Below are 21,811 nucleotides of genomic sequence, written 5' to 3'. Positions count from 1 at the left end.
TCTGTGGGTTGTGTTACGTGGGTTGTGTTACACGTACTACAGGGATCGTGGCTGCGAACGGATCTGTGTGTGTTGGGTGGGAGGGGAGCATGTGGCTTCCTCACAGCGCCCTTCAGCCCGGTAGGAGGTCAGATGGTTGTTTGCATCAAGGTTCTGGTTTACGAAGCATGTGTGACGGGATAGCGAATGGGTCAGGTGTTGGCAGAGGGTTGAAATGATGTAACATGCGGTCTAGGCCGGATCAGCAAGGGGGTGAAGCCTGGTGTGTGTGTGTGTGTGTGTGTGTGTGTGTGTGTGTGTGTGTGTGTGTGTGTGTGTGTGTGTGTGTGTGTGTGTGTGTGTCTCAATCCTCTAGGGGGCTCATGGCGGCGGGTGGGGTGGGGGGAGGTGATTCAAGCGGTTCCACCTGTGCCGGCGCCCCGTGTGGACCCAGCCCTGGGGGTGATGGTATAGGGCGGCTGTGGAGCCGAGGCCCCGCACCTCTGCCAGCCTCACACCACCGATGCAGGCCAGCGAAACTGCTGTGCTCCATCCTAATGCTTCTTCAGATACACCTTTAAAATTTTTCTCTGCCTCCTCCATAACTGGAAAGAGAAATAATGGTAATTCATCATTTCCAGACGCTCTTAGGTTTTTATACATTATTTTCAAACCTTCCCTTCATTCTATTTTCTCTTCCACACCCTTTGTCCAGATTCTTTTCCAGACTGTCCCTCCAGTGGAGCTCACAGTCTCTGATGTCTGCTTTCACCCCGTGTGCTTGTGTCGGTTTCTCGTTGCTGTGACGTCGTCTCCTGAGGTGGCAGCCCCGTCACGCGCAGCAGCTGTGACGGCAGCTTGTGCAGCCTGGTCTCATCTGAATCCTCGTTGCGTTGGTGAAGCTCCAGCTGTCTTTGTCTTTCACTGTTGTAGGAACGTAAACAGTTCATAGTTTCTGACTCCAGATTTTTTTTTTTTTCCAAAAGGCCTTTGTGGAACGTAAACAGTTCATAGTTTCTGACGTCCAATTTTTTTTCCCCAAAAGGCCTTTGAGAAGTGTGTATTTTCTGAAACCAGTTGACTTTCATTTCTATTACTACTAACCTCTCTTCTATTTCCTCTCTTGGACTATAACAGATTCTGTCTTAGATCAGTAAATAATCACAGGAGAGGAAAAGGGTTGGAATAGTCAGAAGAGAGGCTTTTGTGTAACTGTGGTTTGAAGCTGGGAATGGAAACGGTGAAAATGCTTTATCTTCTTGCCCTTGCGCCACTGTGCTGCCGGGGAGAAGGCTCTGGAAGTTGAGAAGTGATATTCAGTAACTTGACCTTAGTAACCCCATGCTGAACAGGAATTCAGGACTAGTGATTTCTCATGAGCAGAACAACAACAACAGAAAAGGTTTGCAGCGCTTATTTGTGATGGGAAAATGTGTTGGCCGTATGCAAAAAACAGGGTGTGCTCTTTTTAAGAAAAAGGGTTGTGTTCGGGTACACGTTCGGAGTTCCTCTCTCACCTAACAGTCTGGTGTTGTGCGGTGCAGAGCTGGTGGGGAGGCCGAGGTAGTCCAGGACCCCACATGCTCTGCTCTCTCTGAGTGTTTCTTGTACCATGTGGCTTACAGTGGAGGGAGGGAGGGAGGTGGCCCGCCTGCTGTGGGAAGGCCAGGTCCAGAGGCGGAGGGTAACAAGTCAGGGTTTATCTCGTGATTGTAAGTCATTAGTGAAAGCCTGCTGCCATCCCGTCGAGTGGAAGGAGCATGGTCGCCACACAGGTGGTTAGCGTTAGGAAAGTCGGCACCCAGCCGCGTGCTCAGCTAAGAAACCCATTATTGTACAGAAGAAGAACAGATACCGGAACACAATTATCAGTCTTTTCCGTGTATGTTAAATAATGCATTTTAGCTTCCTTTGCCTGTTTTGGATGTTTTTATTTCTTAGCTAATTGATTTGAATGTGGTATATTAGTATCGACTACAGGAATAATTCCTTACCTTTAGTTGCACTTAAAATGAACCGATAAGAATCCAGCTAAGATGAAGTAGACCCTTTGTGCCCCTCTTACAACTGAAAATACCTAGAGATCACACAGCCAAGAGATCTAGAGGCTCCTGAGGGTGGGAAGAAGGAGGCGGGCAGCTGAGGGCTTTCAGGACTTGAGGAATGTGTGGCAGTGAGTCCCCTGAGCTGCTTTTTTGCCTGCTGTCCATGTGGACAGGGTGCTGGAAGAGCCTGTAGCCTTCTGCCAGCAGGCGTAGACGGAAACACGCCAGAAGATTGGTTGCCAACAGCCCAAACTGGGAAGAGGGTGGTCTCACAAGAGAAAATCCTGTTGACACTGCCAACCCTATTCCAGCCAAATACCCACTGACGAACTCGGCAGGGCTGAGGGGAGAGCGATCGTCCACCCCATCCGGCTCCCTATCCCCTGGAAGCAGACGGCCCTCTGCTCCCCTGACCCCCGGGATTCAGTCGGGAGCTAATCTTGCATCCGTCTCCTGGCGGAAGGAGGTGGCACCCAGACCCCCCCCCCTCCGATGGTGTTAGAGAGCCCGGCTGGAAGCTGACCTTCCGTCCTCTGCCGGGCAGAAGCAGGGCGTGTTCTGATTCCCCGCCTGTGTAGTCTCTCCACCGGCAGCACCGAGACTCAGCCAGGTCATGCAGGATGGACCGGTCTGCACGGTGCTTCCCGCCCCCCTCACAGGGCAGAGGGGCCCTGTGAGGTGGCCCTCCACTCCCCAGCCCGTCCTGCCTCTGAACAGGGTGGCACCTGCCAAGAGAGGAGCCCAGTGGACTGTGGTGGAAACCAGTGCTGCCGGGGCTCAGAGGGGGGCGGTGTCCTGTGGGGTGGGCTAAGGTTTCTCTCCTGCACTGAGTGCCATTTTGAGGCAGACTCCTGTAGGAAGGGAAGGATGGCTGCTGAGAAAGCCCAGGCAGGAGCAAGGACAGCACTTGGGCACTGGAGCCTGGGGGCTCTGAGAGAAGGAAGGGGGGTGCAGAGAAAGGTCGTGGGTGGCCCCGGGGGAGGGGAGGCAGGAAGGGCAAGTGTTACGGGGTGAGTAGCCTAAAGGCGGTTAGTATTTATCATATTTTATCCTCTGTTTGACTTAAAAAAATTATTATATCTTCAGCCAGATGGGGGCTGATAAGAATGCCATATGTTTCCCTGGATGATCTGCTGGCCACTTAGCGATCACTGGAATTCCCCCAGGACCACCTGCTTCTGGGGCAGGCACTAGCCACTGCCTCTGCCTAGAGGGCCTGCCGGGAGCTCCGACTGCGGGGAACGCAGTAAAGTGGACGTCCGCCAGCTGCCCACAGGCCTCGCACTCCCCACTAAGACTTGCTCGAGGTGCCAGGTCCTGGGCAGGGAGGGAGGCCCATCCTGGCTCCTGGGTCTGGCTGGGTGTAACACAGCGGCAGCACGAAACCTTCCATCATGAGGCCTGTTTCGGTTGTGGCCCAGCATGTACTTGATCCTGCTTTCGCCGTATGAGTAAATTGTACATAAACCAGAGTTTCCACTCAGAAAATTCTGATCAATTTCTGAGTACTATCCATGTAGATGTCTCCTGAAATATACTAATCTGCTCATTTGGTGAAAAAGTACCTGAAAAGAGGATGGGTCTGAGCCAAAGCAATGAGAGAATCACGGTGCGGGTGGGAGGGTAACAAGTCAGGGTTTATCTCGTGTGTAAGTCATTAGTGAAAGGAGAATACTTTGCTGTACAGATTCAGGGTGTGGATGTCCCCAGTGCCACACTCAAGATAGGCAGCAAATTTTGTTAGGTGGTTTTTAAATTTTTGACAGTTCCCAAGAAAGAGATCTCTTTATTATCAGCAAGATACTAACAAGATAGTAGTTCATTATTTCCTTAAATTATTATATAGTAACACTAATTTAAAGTTACTTAAGTTGACGTCATTATTGGATTGCTCAGAGTATTCCATTCATCCTTGTCTTTTCTGCAAAGGATGCTCTGAGTAGTATCAGTGAACAACCTCATGTTAATGCTCTTTCTATGCATTTACGAGACTGTCAGGTGCAGTAATTAGAAGACAGTCTGATGGGAAGAAATAGCTATATATTTTGTTGTTTGGAAATAATAGTTTATGCTCATTGACAGGTTACACTCATTCTTTTCCATGTTTGGATCATTTAAATAAATAATTGTATTATAGAAGGTCACATGAGTAAACTCATTGAACTTTGTACTGAGTCAGCAGTTCATTACTGAGTACTTCCTCTGTGCCAGGCACCAGTTCAGCATCTTACATGCGTCATTGTACTTAACTTTATAACAACCCTGTGAGGGCAGGCATTGCTGTCACCACTGTTTCACAGACTTTGAGCAGTCAGCACCCCCAGATACACACAGCTGGTGACTGGCAGCCTTCACGTGAACCAAGACCCAACTCCAGAACATCTGGACCAGTGCTATCCTAATTGAAATTTGAGTAATTTAAAATTTATAGTGGCTATATTTCCAAAAGTTAAAACAGATGAAATACATTTTATTTTAATATATTTATGAAAATATATCCAAAATATTCTAATTCAAATGTTAACAGTTGAGCTATTTTACATTCTTCCTTTTTTTTTTCAGTAAGTCTTTGAAATCCTGTGTGTATTTTATACTTATTCCATAGCTCTGTTCAGGTGCTCAGCCAGGCACTTCTGGACAGAGTTGCGGACTTTTCGTAATCGACTACCCATAAACCAGATTGAAAGAATGATAGGTGTTTCCATTTAAAAATTTACCAGCTGTCATTTTGTTTTAAGGTAGTCTGTTAAACTGTCATCTTAATTTAAATTCTTTCCTGACCCTTTTGTGGTATTGAAGTCATTCTGCTTCTCTTTAAAGTTTTCACAGCATAGATGGACAAAATGCCGTTTACCCAGCAGCCAATTTGAAACAATTCGCTTTGCTCAGATATTGTATTGTTCTCTCATCCTTTTCCCTATGTTTCTATCAGGAAAGAGATCATTTTTATATGTTCATACGTGGACATGATGGTAAATTTGTTGAGAGGTGAAATAGTGTTTGTTCCAGAGGAAAGCATACTTTGTGTATCAGCCATTTACAGTGTGAGTTCTTTCAAGAGGCGATGGCTCTGAAGTGTTGGCTGTGCTCATGGGCGGTCTTTCCCTTTGCAGAACCTCATCTGCTCTGAGTGTGGGGATGAGTTCACCCTGCAGAGCCAGCTGGCCGTCCACATGGAGGAGCACCGCCAGGAGCTGGCTGCGAGCCGGACTCACGCCTGCAAGGCCTGCGGGGAGGGGTTCGAGACGCCACCGCAGCTGAAGGAGCACATGAAGACTCACTATAAAGTTAGGTGTGAGCCTTTGCTTGGGCTAGAAACAATTATACAGCACATTAAAAATGGGCCTGCTTTGCTATGATTGGTTGATCGGTTACATGTCTTGGCTGCTTTAGAAACAAGAACAGGGCAACTCATCTCACGTGGTGTCGGGATGTCTTTCATAGCATGTGTTATGTGTCAGGTCTACAGTAGGACAGGAAAGGTCGAAAATTTAAATGTCATACTGTGTGGGTAGACGTTTTTAGCTATATTAAAATGTTAAAAGGTGTAGAACAAGGTATTATTGGCAATACATTTTTATGGGCAGGTAACAAGGTGTGTAGAGTGGATTCACAAAGGCCACATTAGCACCCTTTTTACTGAATTGGTTTATTTATACTACCTATTTAGAACGCACATGTTTAAATAGTTACTGTGCTTAGTGTGTATATAAATATATAAGTAAAACTTCATTTAATCATTACAAACAACCCTTCAGGCCTGATACTTTTATGTCCCCATTTTGCAGATGAGTAAAGGTAGGCTAGAGAGACCAAGTAACTTTCCCAAGGTTTTACAGCCATAAGTCAAGTGTTAGGGATTTAATCCCTAATAGTCTGGCTTTAGTGCTCATAATATTAGCAACCACACCTATATTTACGTACATATATACATTTATTCCTAGTAAAACTTAACATGGCTTCGAAATTTTGTATTTGACCTATTCCTGATTATATATTTTTTACTGCTATTTCCTTTTCTTAATGATATGAAATGCAGAGTTGTTCCTGGCCCTTTGTGCTAAGTTAGCTAATGGTGATGATCAGTGGTCACACTCGTTGAGCTGATCTCTACAACAAACTATAAAAGCCCGTATTGATTAACTTTTTAATGACAGTATCATCAGTTTAACTTGCCACCCTTCCAAGCTCCAATATTTAGGAGCTATCTGTGCTGTTTAACAACCAGCACCACCACAGCAAAAGGTCCCACACCAGTTAACAAAGTTTGTAAAGTGCCTGAATGCTTTGTAGTAGTTTTATGTATTCTCTTTGGCACTGTGTTTTGGAAGCGTGGACTGAACATCTCCATATGATCAAAGTTCTCCTGTCTTTCCCACTCCCTTCATATTACTGGTTGTTGACTAATGTGGTTCTCACCTGATGCTTCGTTATTTCGGAGATTTTTAAACTCTCAAAATATAATGCGTGTGTCCTATCACACTAGATTTTTATTTTGGTGACGTTCTAGCACAGGCACTGTTGATTGTCCCCAAAGGTCTTGGAGAGGCGACTGAAGGTACTTATGTGGCCACCGTGCGCTAGAGCGCGCTGGCTCCTGGGCCTTCCGGGGGCCAGGCCGGCCGCCTCCCTTTCGCGGAGCTGCCGTTTAGCAGGGGAGACAGACAGTGACCAAGCAAGCGGATTAGCCAGTGCGGGTTTCAGACAGTGGGCATGTTGAGAAGGAAGTAAATTGGATTCACCTGGGGTGATGCTCCAGGGCTGTGGCAGTCGCTGAGGCGCCTGTCTGATGTAGGCCTTTCTGAGGAGGGCCATTTGGAGTGGGACCCAGGTGAGGAGGAGGGGCAGGCGGGCCTGCAGGTCTGGGGAGGGGCGTTCCGGGCCTGGTGGGCGGGGAGGGGGGCACTTGCCACAGTCTGAGCCGCAGGGGGAGGCCGGTGTGATGGGAGCCGGCTGCGGGGTGGAGTGGAGCTCACGGGGCTGAGTGCGAGGCGGCAGGGTCTTGGAGCTGGAGGGCGCTGAGCCCATCTGGGAACGCGGGTGTTACCCCGAGAGCAGTGGGAAAACTTGGGAGGGTTTTGCACACGGTCCGGCTGCCCAGCCTTCAGGCCGCGGCCTGGCCGCCGTGTGGGTGAGGTTGAAGCAGGGAGACCCGTGGATCAGGGCCACAGAATGACGGTGCCGCTCTAAGGCCACGCTGGTGGCTGCAGGGTGGAGAGACGGGAGCTTCTTTGGAGGTGTTTTGGGGTGAGATCAGCAGCTTTTGGAGATGGACTTGAAGTCGGGGTGAGGGAGAAGGAAGAATCCAGTGTAACTTCTAAGGTTTAATTCACAGCTGGGAGCTGCCGCCTCCTGTTGTGGAAAGGAGCAGGCTGAGAATAAACAGGGTTTCATTTGGGACTTGCTAGGTTTGAGGCGCCAGGGAGCCTTCAGGAGATGTCAAGTAGAGAGTTAGGTGCCCAGGGCTGGTGCTCAGAGGAGGGATCTGAGTTGTTGGAGATGGAACTTTGGAGATCATCAGCATCCAGGAGGAGCCTGGAGCAGGCAGCACACACTCGTGTCGACGTAGAAATCACACCTGCACAGGTCTTTGTGTTTGATCATCACAGGGAAAGCTTTATCTAGAAGAGACATTCCGACTTTCCTCCTCCCCAACCAAAAAAATGAGTTTTATGATATTGATACACAAAACTAATACATGTATGTGTGTGTGTGTGTCCTACACACTTATATGTGATTGATTTCTCATTAAAGCACGTTCTGATGGCCAGTCGGCTAACCTTTCCCATAGGATTTTGATTTAGAAGTGGTGACACAAGGGATTTGACTTACTGAGTATTTTCCCTCTATGTATACTAGGGTGTCAAGTACAAGGTCTTATAATCGGAACATCGACAGGAGTGGATTCACGTATTCATGCCCACACTGTGGAAAGACGTTCCAAAAGCCAAGTCAGTTAACTCGGCATATTAGGATACACACAGGTACGAGATGCATTTACTTTTGGGTGATTTCCCGTGGGACCTTAAGGGAAGAAAAGGTGCTTTAGAGCCAGCTAGACCTGAAATTTAATCTTGCCTTTTCCGTAGTTTGCTGATAACCTTGGTGTTACTTGTGAGATTTTGAGTAGGTAGTGGGATGTGTGAGTCTGCGGCCACAGGGTAACGTTCTGCCTGGAGGGGTAGGTTTGGGGTCTTGAGTGTGGGTAACTTAAGTATTTTCTTTTAATCCATCAGATGCTCGCACGGTATGGAATGATATTTTGATCATTTTTCTCCCTCTCTAGGTGAAAGACCATTTAAATGTAGCGAATGTGGAAAAGCTTTTAACCAGAAGGGGGCGCTGCAAACTCACATGATTAAGCATACAGGTGAAAAACCCCACGCCTGTGCCTTTTGTCCTGCCGCTTTTTCTCAGAAAGGGAATCTCCAGTCACACGTGCAGAGAGTTCACTCAGAGGTAAGCGTCACACTTGGGGGTGTGGTCCTCACGGGTGTGCAGTACGTCACAGGCTGCACGGATGGCTCTTGAGTTAAGAGTGAACCTGAGAAATTCTCCATTTTAAATGTAGACGAAGAGTTTGTGCAGAGCAGACCCTGTTTAAAAAAATACATATATATGTATACGTACACATACGCACACAGACATACACACACATATACACATACACAGATATACACACACAGATATACACACACATATATACTCACAGATATACGCACATATATACACACATACACGCACACACATATACACATACGCACACAGACATACACACATACACGCACACACATATACACATACGCACACAGACATACACACATACACGCACACACATACACATACGCACACAGACATACACACATACGCGCACACACACATACGCACACAGACATACACGCACACGCATACACATACGCACACAGACATACATACACACACACATATACACATACGCACACAGACATACACACACATATACACATACACACAAGACATACATACATAGGCACACACAGATATACACACACATATACACACGTATACTCACAGATATACACACATATATATACACACATACACACACATATATGCACACACACATATATATACACACGTTTGAACCTTTCTGGCTTATTATACATGGGAGAAATATAAAATACTATTTTTGTCTTTTTACCAACAGTATTATAGCTCTGATGAGTAAATGTGTGGAAATAATCCTAATACCATTCTTATGGTCCATCAATCTGAGTGCTAGCCTGTGTCATCCCTTTAGTGAACCTGAAACACAGACACTTCCAAGTGTAAGAAATTGAAAGACAAGAAAGGAAATTGAGGAGAAAGTATTTTTCTGGCGCTAGTATTGCTGACCTTGCATATGGGCCCTTTCACATTTTCTACCAAGCAGAGTCCTGGTCGGTGTACTTCCCTCCACGCTGCCTGTTAGCTAGCTATTTCAGCCAAACTGATGCTCCTAAGTTTTTTGTTGTCTCCAGGTAATACTGGTTTGCAAACTCTGGAAGTATTTCTCTTAAACTGGTTCAGCTTTGCTCTTCTTATTATTTTTTAAAATATTTATTTATTTATTTATTTTTGGCTGCGTCGGGCTCTTTGTTGCGGCGTGCAGGCTTCTCTCTGGTGGCCTGTGGGCCTCTCTCTAGTTGCGGCGTGTGGGCTCAGTAGCCCTGCGGCATGTGGAATCTTAGTTCCCTGACCAGGGATCGAACCCATGTCCCATGCATTGGAAGGCGGATTCTTAGCCACTGGACCACCAGGGAAGTCCCCACCTTTGCTCTTATTAATTGTCATGATTTGGTGTCTTATTTAGTCTAATTGTAGATTATGAAGAAATACTTAAGCAACACAAATACTTTTATCATGGATCACTTATTTTATATAACTACAATACTTTGGAGGATGAAAAGTATCACATTCCTAAAAGCATACGTATATCTTTTAATTTTTTCCTTGGAGTAAATCCTTAAGTAACGCTAAAATGAAGAAAACCCTACATACTTCATATAGTTTGTAAAGAGACTGAGAATTTCATATGCAATGAAGTTGCTTTTAAAGACTAAGTTTTATTATCTAAGACCCAGAGACACTAGGAAGAGCGTATACATATTCGTGAGGTTACCTTTCGATCTGAGAAGAATAAATTTGGGCCGTGTAAGTGACTCTTGTGGAGCTCCCTCTGTGTAGGTGATTGCTGAGGAATAACAGTGTGTTTAAATGCACAGCACCTGGAAAATGGCACCTTAGAACAGTCCCAGGGCGTGCTCGTTGCTGCTCCCGGCTTTAGGAAACCCTTTCAGGGAAGGCCGGGGACTCGCCTGCCCCCAGCCTGGGAACACCCTGGGACCTGCGGTGGGACAGGAACAACGTCTAAAGAGTGTTTGTAACATTATCTAATCCTGTGATGAGTCTAAAGCTGTAAAGTTCATTCTTAACAAGGTGCTAGGTGGAATGGGAGGTCTTAGCCAAGTTCAGAGCCGGCTGGGCTTGTTGAGTAGTGCAGAGAGGATATTGCAGGTGCTTCCTCTGTGCCTGGGTGGCCCTGTCCGTGTTACTGCTCTGTAGTCCACTCTTGGCTCTGTCACAGTGTTAAAAAGTAGTCACTATTAAAAAAAAAAAAAAAAAAAAAAAGTAGTCCCTGCCGTGGACTATTGGAATTGGTGATGGAAAATGTATACATTGCGTGGCCATCCATCCTGACTTGTATGTTCAAGGCTCAGAGTAAAATTATATCTAACTGTCTGGCCTTCGTTATTGAACACTGCTTAACCGTTTAAGAAGTTGAGAACATGTCAGACATTTTTTTACTAGAGCACAATAACTGAAAACTATGATTTTTCACTTGAACCAGTTCTGATTTATAGAAAAGACTGAAATTTCAATTAATCTCATACTGGCAATATTGTTTAAAGGGTTGGGTCATTGATTCTAGACCTATCTAACTTATAAGAAAAGGTATGATAAAGGGTTAGATTATTTCTGTCATTTTAATTGAATGGTAAATTATGATTTGCCATAATTTAAATATTTTAATCTAACAATTGTAAAAACTTATTTTCTCTTTTTTCTTTTTTAAGGTCAAGAGTGGCCCTACCTATAATTGTACAGAATGTAGTTGTGTATTTAAAAGTTTAGGTAGCTTGAACACTCATATCAGCAAGATGCATATGGGTGGGCCACAGAATTCAACAAGTGCTGCAGAGACTGCTCACGTTTTAACGGTAAGCTTAGTACGCTGGTTGATAGAAGGTATTCTTTTACCAAAATCTGTCATCTTAATTATGACCTTGAAAATTGAATATTATTTAGAATAGTATTTAGTACCGTAAAGGTGCTATGAAAGTTTCCTATATGGAAGTATGGTGCTACTTTTGTTTGTTTGTTTAATGAGTGAAAGGAAATCAAATTTTTAAAAACTTTAGAATAATATTACGTGATTCTGATTTATGGACTGTCATCTGAACCGGTTAGAAATAAGACAAAATGTAATCATGTAATCATTAATTTATGAAATTGTAATTCCTACAGTGTTATTGATGATTATTATTGAATATTCTTTATCCTTATGTTATATTTTAAGAATCACTTCTCTCTTTAAAGTAATATTTCTCCAGGTCTAATGTGACAGTGATACTTTTTCCTGAGACCTTGGACTTTTGGGAAACTCAATTGTATTTTTCAGTACATGTATTTAAAATTGTATGACCCCCCCCAAACACACCCCCTTTTACTCCTTTTTTGTAGACTTTCATAGCTCAGCCTTGATCTGCTACTTCTACTACCCTCTCAATTGATCATAAATGGCAGCACCTAAGCATAGAGTTTGGTGTCCTAACTAACAGCAGAGACTTTGGACGTACAAGTCTCAGGAGTGTTGAAGTAGCTCATGAATGCCGTCTGCCGATAGTCTGTGTTAAGTCAGCAGCTGCCTCCTACCAAACTAGAAAATAGACCTAGTTTGTATTTAGTTCCCAAGCATGAAGTTCACATTTAGTGTTTACTTTTTCTTTTCTTTTCTCACAATATTTGCAGCTTAAGATGATTCCTCAACTTACTCTTGATCAGGGAGGATGTTGTAAAGAAGTTCTAAAACTGGAGAAATAATTAGAGTCTAATAATTATGTCTTAAATTCTAGTTTGGACTGAGTATTTTTTTTTTTTTTTCCTAAAGTTGGGCTTATCCTTATTTATTTATTTATTTATTTATTTATTTATTTATTTATTTATTTATGGCTGTGTTGGGCCTTCGTTTCTGTGCGAGGGCTTTCTCTAGTTGTGGCAAGCGGGGGCCACTCTTCATCGCGGTGCGCGGGCCTGTCACTATCGCGGCCTCTCTTGTTGCGGAGCACAGGCTCCAGACGCGCAGGCTCAGTAGTTGTGGCTCACGGGCCCAGTTGCTCCGCGGCATGTGGGATCTTCCCAGACCAGGGCTCGAACCCGTGTCCCCTGCATTGGCAGGCAGACTCTCAACCACTGTGCCACCAGGGAAGCCCTGGACTGAGTATTTTTTAAATAAAATTTTCAATGTATAAATCAAGCAAATATTCATTTCCTTTGGCAGTATGCAAATCAAATATGTAGATGTAGTGAATTACTTGGAATGATAATGCAAATCATTTTTTAAATTTATAGTCTCAGTAAAAAAACTGAAAATGTAGTACAGGGGTTTGGAAACCTGGGGTCCACGCCACCTTTTACCCTCATCTGCGTGTGTAGGAGTGCTCTGTGTCGGGTTATATGTGCCGTTTTTCAGGACTGTCTAGGGGTCAGTGTTCAGCCTCCTGAACACTGTCTCTTATTTTTCCTCTCCCATTTTCTAAATCTTGACCTTTTTGCTTTACTTTGGAGGGTTTTTTTCAACTTTGTCTTATAATTCTTTCCTTGAATTTTTTTTAAGCTAGTAAGGTTTTTAATTTCTGAGATCTTTCCTTGTGATCTGATTGTTTCTTTTTCAAGATACTCTTTTCTGGTTTGATGTACTTTCCTTTGAAATCTAATCAGCATTTTCTTTTAAAAGTTCTCTTCTAGTCATTGAATTGTCTGTCTTGTGCATCTCCCCACTCCTCCTTCTTTCAGATGTCTTATAGTTCTTGATTGCCTGTATTTAAGAAGGGGGCATCAGGAAACCTGCCTCTGAACTTTTTATGTGTGAACAGAGCTGGTTGAACTCCAGGGTTACTTATAATTGGCCAGGGAACCAGCTCTTAAAATTGGGGTCCCTGGTGGCAGAATGTAAAAGATTTTTTGTTTAATCTAAGGAACTAAGGGCCACAAAAGGTGCCCTAGCTCTCCCCAAATAGTTTTTTCATTTTTATCTCTTTTAGAGGCAATCCCCCATTTTTTTGCCTGAAGGTAAGTGCCTAATTACCATCTGTTCGATGGAGGAAGACAGGGGATTCATTGTCAGTGTTAAGTATTTTAATTAATAGACTTTATTTTTTGGAGCAGTTTTAGGTTAATAGTAAAAGTGAGCGGAAAGTACAGAAAACTCCTGTAGACTCCTCTTCAGCAACTCACATAAGTTATTATCCCCATTATTGCACCTCGCATTGGTGTGGTGCATTTGTTACAACTGAGGGATGCGCACTGGTGCGTTATTATTAACTAAAGCCCGCAGTTTATGTCAGGGCTCACTCTCGGTGGAGCGTGTCCCGTCGGTTGGGCCGGTGTAGAACGCACTGTTACCCACCATTACAGCATGGCACAGGGTAGTTCTCTGCCCCTGCCCTCGTCTGTGTATGCGTTTCACGTTCCTGGGTTTCGGAGGAATCAGATCAGCTCTCTCTTCACATGTTCTTGGCTGTAGCTTTACAGAGCATTTATTCCTCCAATGCCCCTGTTTTTCGGGAATTAAAAAAATTTTTTTAAACCACAGTGATTTCTTGCTTATTTTCTATATTTTGCAACTCTTTTACTCCTTCATTTTAATGGACTAAGAGGGAGATGAGGTCTGTGCGCCTCACCCCATCTGGAAGGAATGGTCGCTGCCACCACTTACAGGACGTGAATTGTGCTAGAAACATTCATTGAGTATATTTTTTTAAGGGCCAGTTTTGTGTCTAACTTAAAAATCAGTGAGGCATTTTATTTAAAATTTATGTTTGGATATGTATCGCTGATTCACTTTGTTATATGGCAGAAACTAACACACCATTGTAAAGCAATTATACTTCAATAAAGATGTTAAAAAAAAAATTTGGGATACTAATTTTGGGATTTTAATGCTCATAAGGGAGATGCCTGTTTCTTTCCTTTTTTAAAAAAATTGGTGTACAAATTAACGTAATTGTTTATATTTTTAACGAAATGTTGCTGTGTTTCAGGCCACGCTGTTTCAGACTTTACCTCTTCAGCAGACGGAAGCCCAGGTCGCGTCTGCTCCGAGTCAGCAGAGTTCCCAGGCGGTGGCCGATGTCATCCAGCAGCTGCTGGAGCTGTCGGAGCCGGGGCCTGTGGGGTCCAGCCAGCCGCCTCAGGCTGCCCAGCAGCTGAGCATCACGGTGGGGGTCAGCCAGGACATCCTGCAGGTGAGACACACTTACCTGCTCCTGTCTGTGTTTCTCAGCGACTGGGTATCATCACTGAACGCGACATATTCAGGTCTTGTCAAAGGAAAGGGATCTTCCTTAAAAATGTGTCGTAATTGAAAAAATTACATTGAAACAAAATATGCTTGTTTGATTACTTATGGACAGTGCAGTATTTGAAATGATTTATTACTCGCTAAATAAAAAGTTTAGAACTCTAATTTCTTCTCTGTAAGTGAATTTTCTTGAAAAGTGTAGGCTTTTCAGAACTTCCTTGTATCTATCCGTGTTGACAGAGGGTAAGGAATATTTCATCCTTTCCCGCCGCGCTCCTTGGAGATAGCACTGCCTGTCTTGACAGTGTGTGAGCGTCCCTGCTCGTGTGGCGCTGGAGCGCGTGGAGGGCAGAGGGCTCTTCTGAGTCTTCTTCCCAGCCCAGCTCCGTAGTCACCGCCTTCATTCCCAAGCAGAGACGGCCTTCTCTCTCCTCTCCCTCTGTTTACTTACTGACGTGAACCCTAACCTCTCCCCTCTACCTTTGTGGTGACAAGTTGGCCGGGGTGTGAAGAATCTCAGGTTGTCATGACGGCTGATGTCGTGAGGGTGACCCCGCTGTAGTGTCAACCAGTGATTCCTAAATGTGTTACAGACAACTAGAGTTGTCTGAGAGAAAATTGCTAAAAGGCAAGTGAATTAATTTCAGTGCCCTTGAATTTAGAACTGTAAATGCTTGCCACACCAGATTTTGGGTGGAGGTGAGATGTCAGATATCAGGAGGGATGTTTCAGCCTCCAAGGGCTGGGCGTTTCGCTCAGAGATGGCTGCTTGGCGATGTAGCTCTTACGCCCAGTGGGGTGGAGTCAGAGTTCCGTAGGTCAAGCTTGGTCGCGTCTTTGTAATTGACTTTGGCGGGCAGGTGTGGGCATCGTGCCTCCTAACCTCCTAGTTCTGTTCTGTCTCAGCAAGCCTTAGAAAACAGTGGGCTGTCTTCAATTCCAGTTGCAGCGCATCCCAGCGACCCCAGCCACGCCAAGGCCGCGGCTGCTCAGGGCCAGACTCCAGATGCTCCCAACGTTTCAAGGGAGCCAGCTGACCCTACGGCCGCAGAGCGAGAAGAAGAACAGGAGGCCACAGGGAAGTTGGATAAAAAAGAAAAAAAGATTATAAAGAAGAAATCGCCGTTTCTACCTGGTAATTTTAGTATGCTTTAAGGTTTAGAAACTTTGGGTGGCCTATTGCTGCTTTTTAAGAAACACGCCCTCCTTTTTCCTTCTGAAGGTGGTATGTTTGTTGAAGGCTCTGATAGCGTCTACCTAATAGCATTTGTTTATCGTAAACTTCGTTAAACTTACCGACGTCCCTGTGTTTAGGGCCCCTCCTGACTTGTCCCGCCGCTGTCAGGCCCCTCGTCCCCTCCAGCCCTTCCCGCCAGTCTCTGCCCCTTCGTCCCCCAGTGCCGCCGCCTGATGCTTCTAAAGCCCCTCTGCTCGAAACCCTTGGCCCTTTCCTGCCACACCTGCTCCGGCACCTGCTCCGTTTCTCGGCCCACAAGCCCTCCGCAGCGTGCCCCAGCGTGCATTTCGGTCTTCCCTCCCGGGTGACCTGGATGCAAGCTTCTGTTACGGTAAACTTGGATTCCTGCTGTTCTCTCAACATTCTCACGGCTTCTGAGTGGCACGGGTTTCCCCAGGCTTTTCTGCCTCATGAATGTCTTCTTCCTCACCCTCCTCTCCTGTTCTCTGTGCAGACTCCGGGTGGTCATTTGAGGCCAGATCATGCCGCCTCCTCGTAGGAGCACAGGTCTCCCTCGTCTCAGTCCTACAGACGAGAATGTTTAGGACCCCCGCGGTCCCTCATGTCACTTGTGGACTGCTAGAATACATTCCCTTCATTTCCGAACACCCCACGGTGCTCAGTATGGCTCCTCGCACGGGAGCAGGCATTACTGCATCTTTCTTGAAGAAAATAGATTCCTGCCTTTTGGGAAAAGCATTCCTTTGAAACTATTTTCCCAGTGAATATAACTGCTCTGCCCCTCCCAGGTGTCTTGGGAGCAAGTGCTTTCTTTCTGCAGAGCATGGAGTAACCCTGTCATCTCGGTTAACACTTCTTTCTGAAAATGGATTTTCTCATTGTTAACGTACGATTGTGAGATCCTCATTTCTCAACCCACAGAACATTGTGGCCCTACTCTCCTTTTTCTTTTGATCTGGCCCCTCCTCCCCAAGTGAAAAATAGGACGATGGAATCTAAGCAGTTTATTGTCTGGGTTTTCCTGGGCTCTAGAGAGGCAAGAAGGAAATAAAGGGCCATTGCCACATATTTTTAATAGCTATATGATAGCCTTGTAGGTTACACGTTAGCTGTGCATTCTTGAGCGTCTCCTTTACGTGCCCCTGATAAACTGATGGAAACCCATAGTCCTTGCAAAACGTTTCGTACGAGTTAACTGCTAGTCGTCACGCTGAGCCTATGAACGTGCTCTGATGTGGCTGCAGGCAACATACACGTCTTCAGGTGAAAGGCCAGACCTGGCTTCCTGAAAGTACCGAGGAAGGGAGACTTCATCCTGGGCTGTCCCATATCTTTAGGTGTTAGAAACAGCTTTCTCTTTTGCACTGAGCAGTATTAGATGGAGATTTCAAAATGGAACTGCAGTTAACCTTATTGTACATTGTTTTAATGTGGAGTGTTGTGTTCATCGAGTTTGTAAAGATTATGCAAATTAATTTTTGAAATACTTGAATAAATGAAGTACTTAGAGCACTTAGCAAGTTTATGTAGTTCTAGTAAATTTTAGATTAAATGTGATCCTTACTACAGGTTGGAGCCAGCTTTTTTTGTTTTAACCATCTCTCTGATATTGTGATGAGAAAATTATTATGGGGACATGTTTCTATATAAAGATATTCCTCTTGATTAAAACTTTATAGGGACCAGTATACGTTTAATGTAATGATTGTTTCTGAAAATACCTCTTCAGGGGTAGTTGATACCATCTGATACCCTAAGAAGACCCTGAGCAAACTATTCTTGTCTCGTAAGTTATAACATTTTCTTAACAGCTTAAAATTAACCTTAATTACATTTCCAAATTGAACTCTGCCATCTATAGCTATCACTATTTGATTTATTCAGTTTTGTGAGAGTGAATATTTTTAGTAGAATTTGCTTTGTTATTTTAAGAGGTATTTTGTGTATCGGTTAAACGTTTAGCAGATGCTTTTATATTTATCATAAAACTTGTGACGTATAAATCATTATGAAGCTGTAATAAAGTCAGTTAACCTTTAAAATGTCAGCTTCCTCATCTGTAAAAGGGGTAGATAAAAGGGATAGAATAAATGGAAGAGAACTGAATAGCGCCTGACACATACCAAGTGCGTAATGAATACGTATGTTTTTAAGTTATTTTAAAAGCAGGTGAAACTTACTCATGCCCCACAATTCAAAAGGTACATGATGGGGTACAGTGGAAAGCGGGGATTCCCCTCCCTGCTCATCTTGGTCCTCCATGCGCCCCTCCCTCAGGCAGCTGCCGTCACTGGGGTCTTCTGTGTCTTTTAAACGAGCTTAGGCATATTATTATACATTATATATTATTGTTTTTTAGCAGGATGTATGGCATACTGTACATATTATTTTGTGGTTCACTTTTTTCCACCTGATAGCTTGTTTTACAAGATGCCTGAATGGTATTCCCTTTTATGGGTAAATAATATTTAGGTATTTGCCAGTACCAATAATGCTGTCGTGGATACGTGTATATCTGTAGGGTGCATTTCTGGAAGTGTCAGAGCTCCCAGAGGGTAAGTTCTGTAAAGATTGTTTTAAAGTACTGATGTTGAAATAATTGCAGGCTTACCAGAAATGTTGTGGGAACAGTGAATACAGAGAATTGCCTTTTGCCTTCACCTAGATCCTCCAAGTGCTAAATGTTCTGCTGCATTCGTTTTCTCTTTACCTAGTAGTGTTTTGTGAGCTGTATCTACGGCACGTATTCTTTTCTAATTTGTTTGGCTTTTGAGTTAAAAGGGAGAGGTATTTTCTTTTTTATAGCAGAAGGGGGAGAAATGTTTTGTTTTTATGTAGCCAAATTTGTCAGTGTTTTATGACTTTTGGACTCGTGTAATACTTAGAATTCAACACTGACATTATGGAAAAAGTGCCTCTTTTATCTAACACTTATACTTCCGTTTTTTTATACATCATTACAAAACGATCACCATGATATGTCCAGTTACTATCTGTTTACTCTCATATTTTAAACCAAATCTTTGACTCAGTTTTATTTTTTGTTTCCAGATGGGCACCCAGCTGCCTAGACACCATTTATTGAATAAGTCACATATTCCCCGCTGGAAAGCAATGCTGCTTTTATCATATATTATACTCTCAAACCTGTATGGGTCTTTTCTGGACTTTATTCCAGTAATCTGTCTTTTTATTCATGTGTTGTGATACCAAATGGTTTTAGCTTTATCGTGTGTTTTGTAACTAGGATGCCTAGTCCTCTCTCACTACACTTTTCTTTAAAGTGTATTTTTTACTGTTTTCACATATTTGTTTTTTCATATGTACTTTAAAAGCGACTGCTAAACTTCCAAAACTAGTTCTAAAAGAATTCCTGTTGGTATTTGTATATGAGTGATTTAATCAGAGAGAATTGATGCGTTTATAAATTTTTGTCTTTATACCAAAGAATAGGGTTAATAGGGTATTACATGAAATCATGTGTGTGAAACTTTTGAAAATTGTAAAGCACTATAGAACTTAAAGAATCTTTCATTCAGTAAAAAGAATAACTTAAGAAAAAAGAATAGGGTATGCATTTCCATTTACTCAGATCTTTTCTTTTTTTTTCCATATTTTAGTAGTATTTTAAAATCTTCTTCTGGATTTTGTTGGTAGGTATGAAGGATGTTGATTTTCACTTATTAAAATGTGGGCCTCTTTCTGAGTTTTAGTTTTTTAGGTGTATAATCATATCACTTGTAAACAATGATTTTACCTTTTCCTTTATAGTTATTACTGTGTATTTCTTTATCTTATCTAGTTACATTGGCTAGTATCGCTCAAACATGATAAATTAATGGCAGTGTGATAGTGGACATTTTCCTCACCTTAATAGGATTGCTTTTAATATTTTCCTGTCAAGTCAAATGTTGTATTGATATGTTTTATTCACCTCCTCCTGTTTTTAGGCAGTTTTTTAAAACTTAAAACTAGACGTTGAATTTTAGTAAATGCCTTTTCGTCTTGAAGATGATTATGCATGTTTTTTCTTTTAAAATGTATTAATGTGTTTGAAGAGAAAAGCTGTTGCCCAGCACCAGGAAAGATTGCCATGTGGGAATGCAGAACTGGTTTTCCAGATCATTCAGTTTGTCAAAGGGTCAGAAATCTGGATTCAGTTTTCTTTTTCTAACACTGCCTGGGCCAAACAAAATATATGCAGGCCAGATTTAGAGACAGCTTCAGGTTGAAGCTTCCGCTTCAACTGCCCGTTTGTATCTCTCTTCCAGTTCATTCCCAGAAATAATTAGAACCTGGTGACAGTTTTATGTCATCTTATGTAATTAAAGACATATTTTCATTTTTGTTTGAAAAAAAAATCTGATTTGGGGAGATGATTTCCAAATTTTAGCTGATAGATATTATGGTTCTGTCTTATCTTTTTGTACGTTGTTTTTCTGATTTGTCATGATAAGACCTTTAGGTAATTATTGCACTTTTTCTAAATTAATTTTTACCTATTAGTTTTAAGCAATCTTAAGTTTTAGACTTCCTTAGTATAAGCAATATCACCTAAAATAAATATCTTCTCTCACTTTAAAAACCATTTCCTTTGTTTTCTACTCTTTTCCCCCCACCCACTGTGGTGTGTGTATGTTCCTCTCTTTGTTCTTGTTTTTAGAAAAATATTACTTTTCATTCTTTTACCTGACCTCTTTCTCTATGTTAATTAGTCCTATAAAGAGTGTTATATTCAGGAAAATACATTTTCTCTCCTTATGGATTCACTGGCACATAAGGAAAATTCCTTGTATTTACTGATAACAAAGAGAAGGAAACAAGAGCTTTTCTTTTCCCTAATAAAACTATGTCTGTAACGACACAGTTAAATAAAGAGTGAAATTTTTCTGATGAATTTCATCAGCATGGCCCAAATCTCTTTGATTTCAAGTGGATTCCTTACCTTATTTTAGGTGTCTGTTTAATTTCTGGTGAATACATCTAATTGAAGTTTAAAAAGCTGATTCTGCCAAATTAGGAATTTGCCAATTTACATATTATTTTACTAATTACATTTCCATAAATTCCACTTGCGATTTTTCTTCTGAGAGGAATAGCTTCAAACCTGGATCAAGGTTGAATAACAGTATTGGGATGGCCAAAAGTTTCATTTGGTTTCTTCCGTACGATGGCTCTAGTAGCACTTAGTTGCCTTTAACTTCATTCGAAACAATTTTGTTAGATTGTATGTGACAGCTGTCGTATCAGCGTGCATTTAAAAAAAGACTTAACCAAAACTGGTGAATTTTTGTGTAGCCATTTTAATATTGAAGAGAAGGAAAAAAAGCAACATTTTCAGCATATTACGCTTTATTATTTCAAGAAAGGTAAGGACGCAACCGAAACGCAAAAAAAGATTTGTGCAGTGTATGGAGAAGGTGCTGTGACTGATGGAACATGTCAAAAGTGGTCTGTGAAGTTTCGTGCTGGAGATTTCTCGCTGGACGATGCTACACTGTCGGGTAGACAGTTGAAGTCGATAGCGATCAAATCGAGGCATTAATTGAGAGCAGTCAATGTTATACCATGCGGGAGACAGCCGACATACTCCAGATATCCAAATCAAGTGCTGAAAATCATTTGCACCAGCTTGGTTATGTTAATCGCTTTGATGTTTGGGTTCTATATGAGTTAAGTGAAAAAAACCTTGACCATATTTCCGCATGCGATTCTCTACTTAAATGTAATGAAGAGAAAACTTTCCGTTTTTAAAACAAATTGTGACGGGTGATGAAAAGTGGATATTGTACGATAATGTGGAACGGAAGAGATCGTGGGGCAAGGGAAATGAACCACCACCAACCACACCAAAGGGCGGTCTTCATCCAAAGAAGGTGGTGTTGTGTATATGATGGGATTGGAAGGGAGTCCTCTATTACGAGCTCCTTCCGGAAAACCAAACAATTCCAACAAGTACTGCTCCCATTTAGACCAACTGAAAGGAGC

The 21,811-nt window shown here is 42.9% G+C and overlaps 1 protein-coding gene across 18 annotated transcripts in view; it reads left to right on the top strand.

Annotated features, from left to right (window-relative positions):
- Positions 1-21,811, top strand: part of ZNF236 (zinc finger protein 236) — a 98,735-nt gene that overhangs the window by 21,939 nt on the left and 54,985 nt on the right. For 16 of the 18 annotated variants that reach the window (XR_014251907.1, XM_082417739.1, XM_082417735.1 and 13 more), the window contains 6 exons: positions 5,138-5,316; positions 7,884-8,008; positions 8,311-8,483; positions 11,120-11,263; positions 14,366-14,569; positions 15,532-15,760. Coding sequence is in view for 17 of the 18 variants with exons in the window: in XM_082417739.1 (XP_082273865.1) it covers positions 5,138-5,316; positions 7,884-8,008; positions 8,311-8,483; positions 11,120-11,263; positions 14,366-14,569; positions 15,532-15,760 (1,054 nt within the window). In the remaining variant the exon portion in view is untranslated. Of the gene's footprint in view, positions 1-5,137; positions 5,317-7,883; positions 8,009-8,310; positions 8,484-11,119; positions 11,264-14,365; positions 14,570-15,531; positions 15,761-21,811 lie in introns of those variants that run through there. The other 2 variants (XM_082417731.1, XM_082417729.1) reach the window with 2 other exon arrangements.

Source organism: Balaenoptera physalus (genome assembly GCF_965194825.1).
Source record: "Balaenoptera physalus genome assembly, chromosome: 12".
In the NCBI taxonomy this organism is placed as follows: domain Eukaryota; kingdom Metazoa; phylum Chordata; class Mammalia; order Artiodactyla; family Balaenopteridae; genus Balaenoptera; species Balaenoptera physalus.
This window is presented reverse-complemented; position numbering and strand designations above follow the sequence as displayed.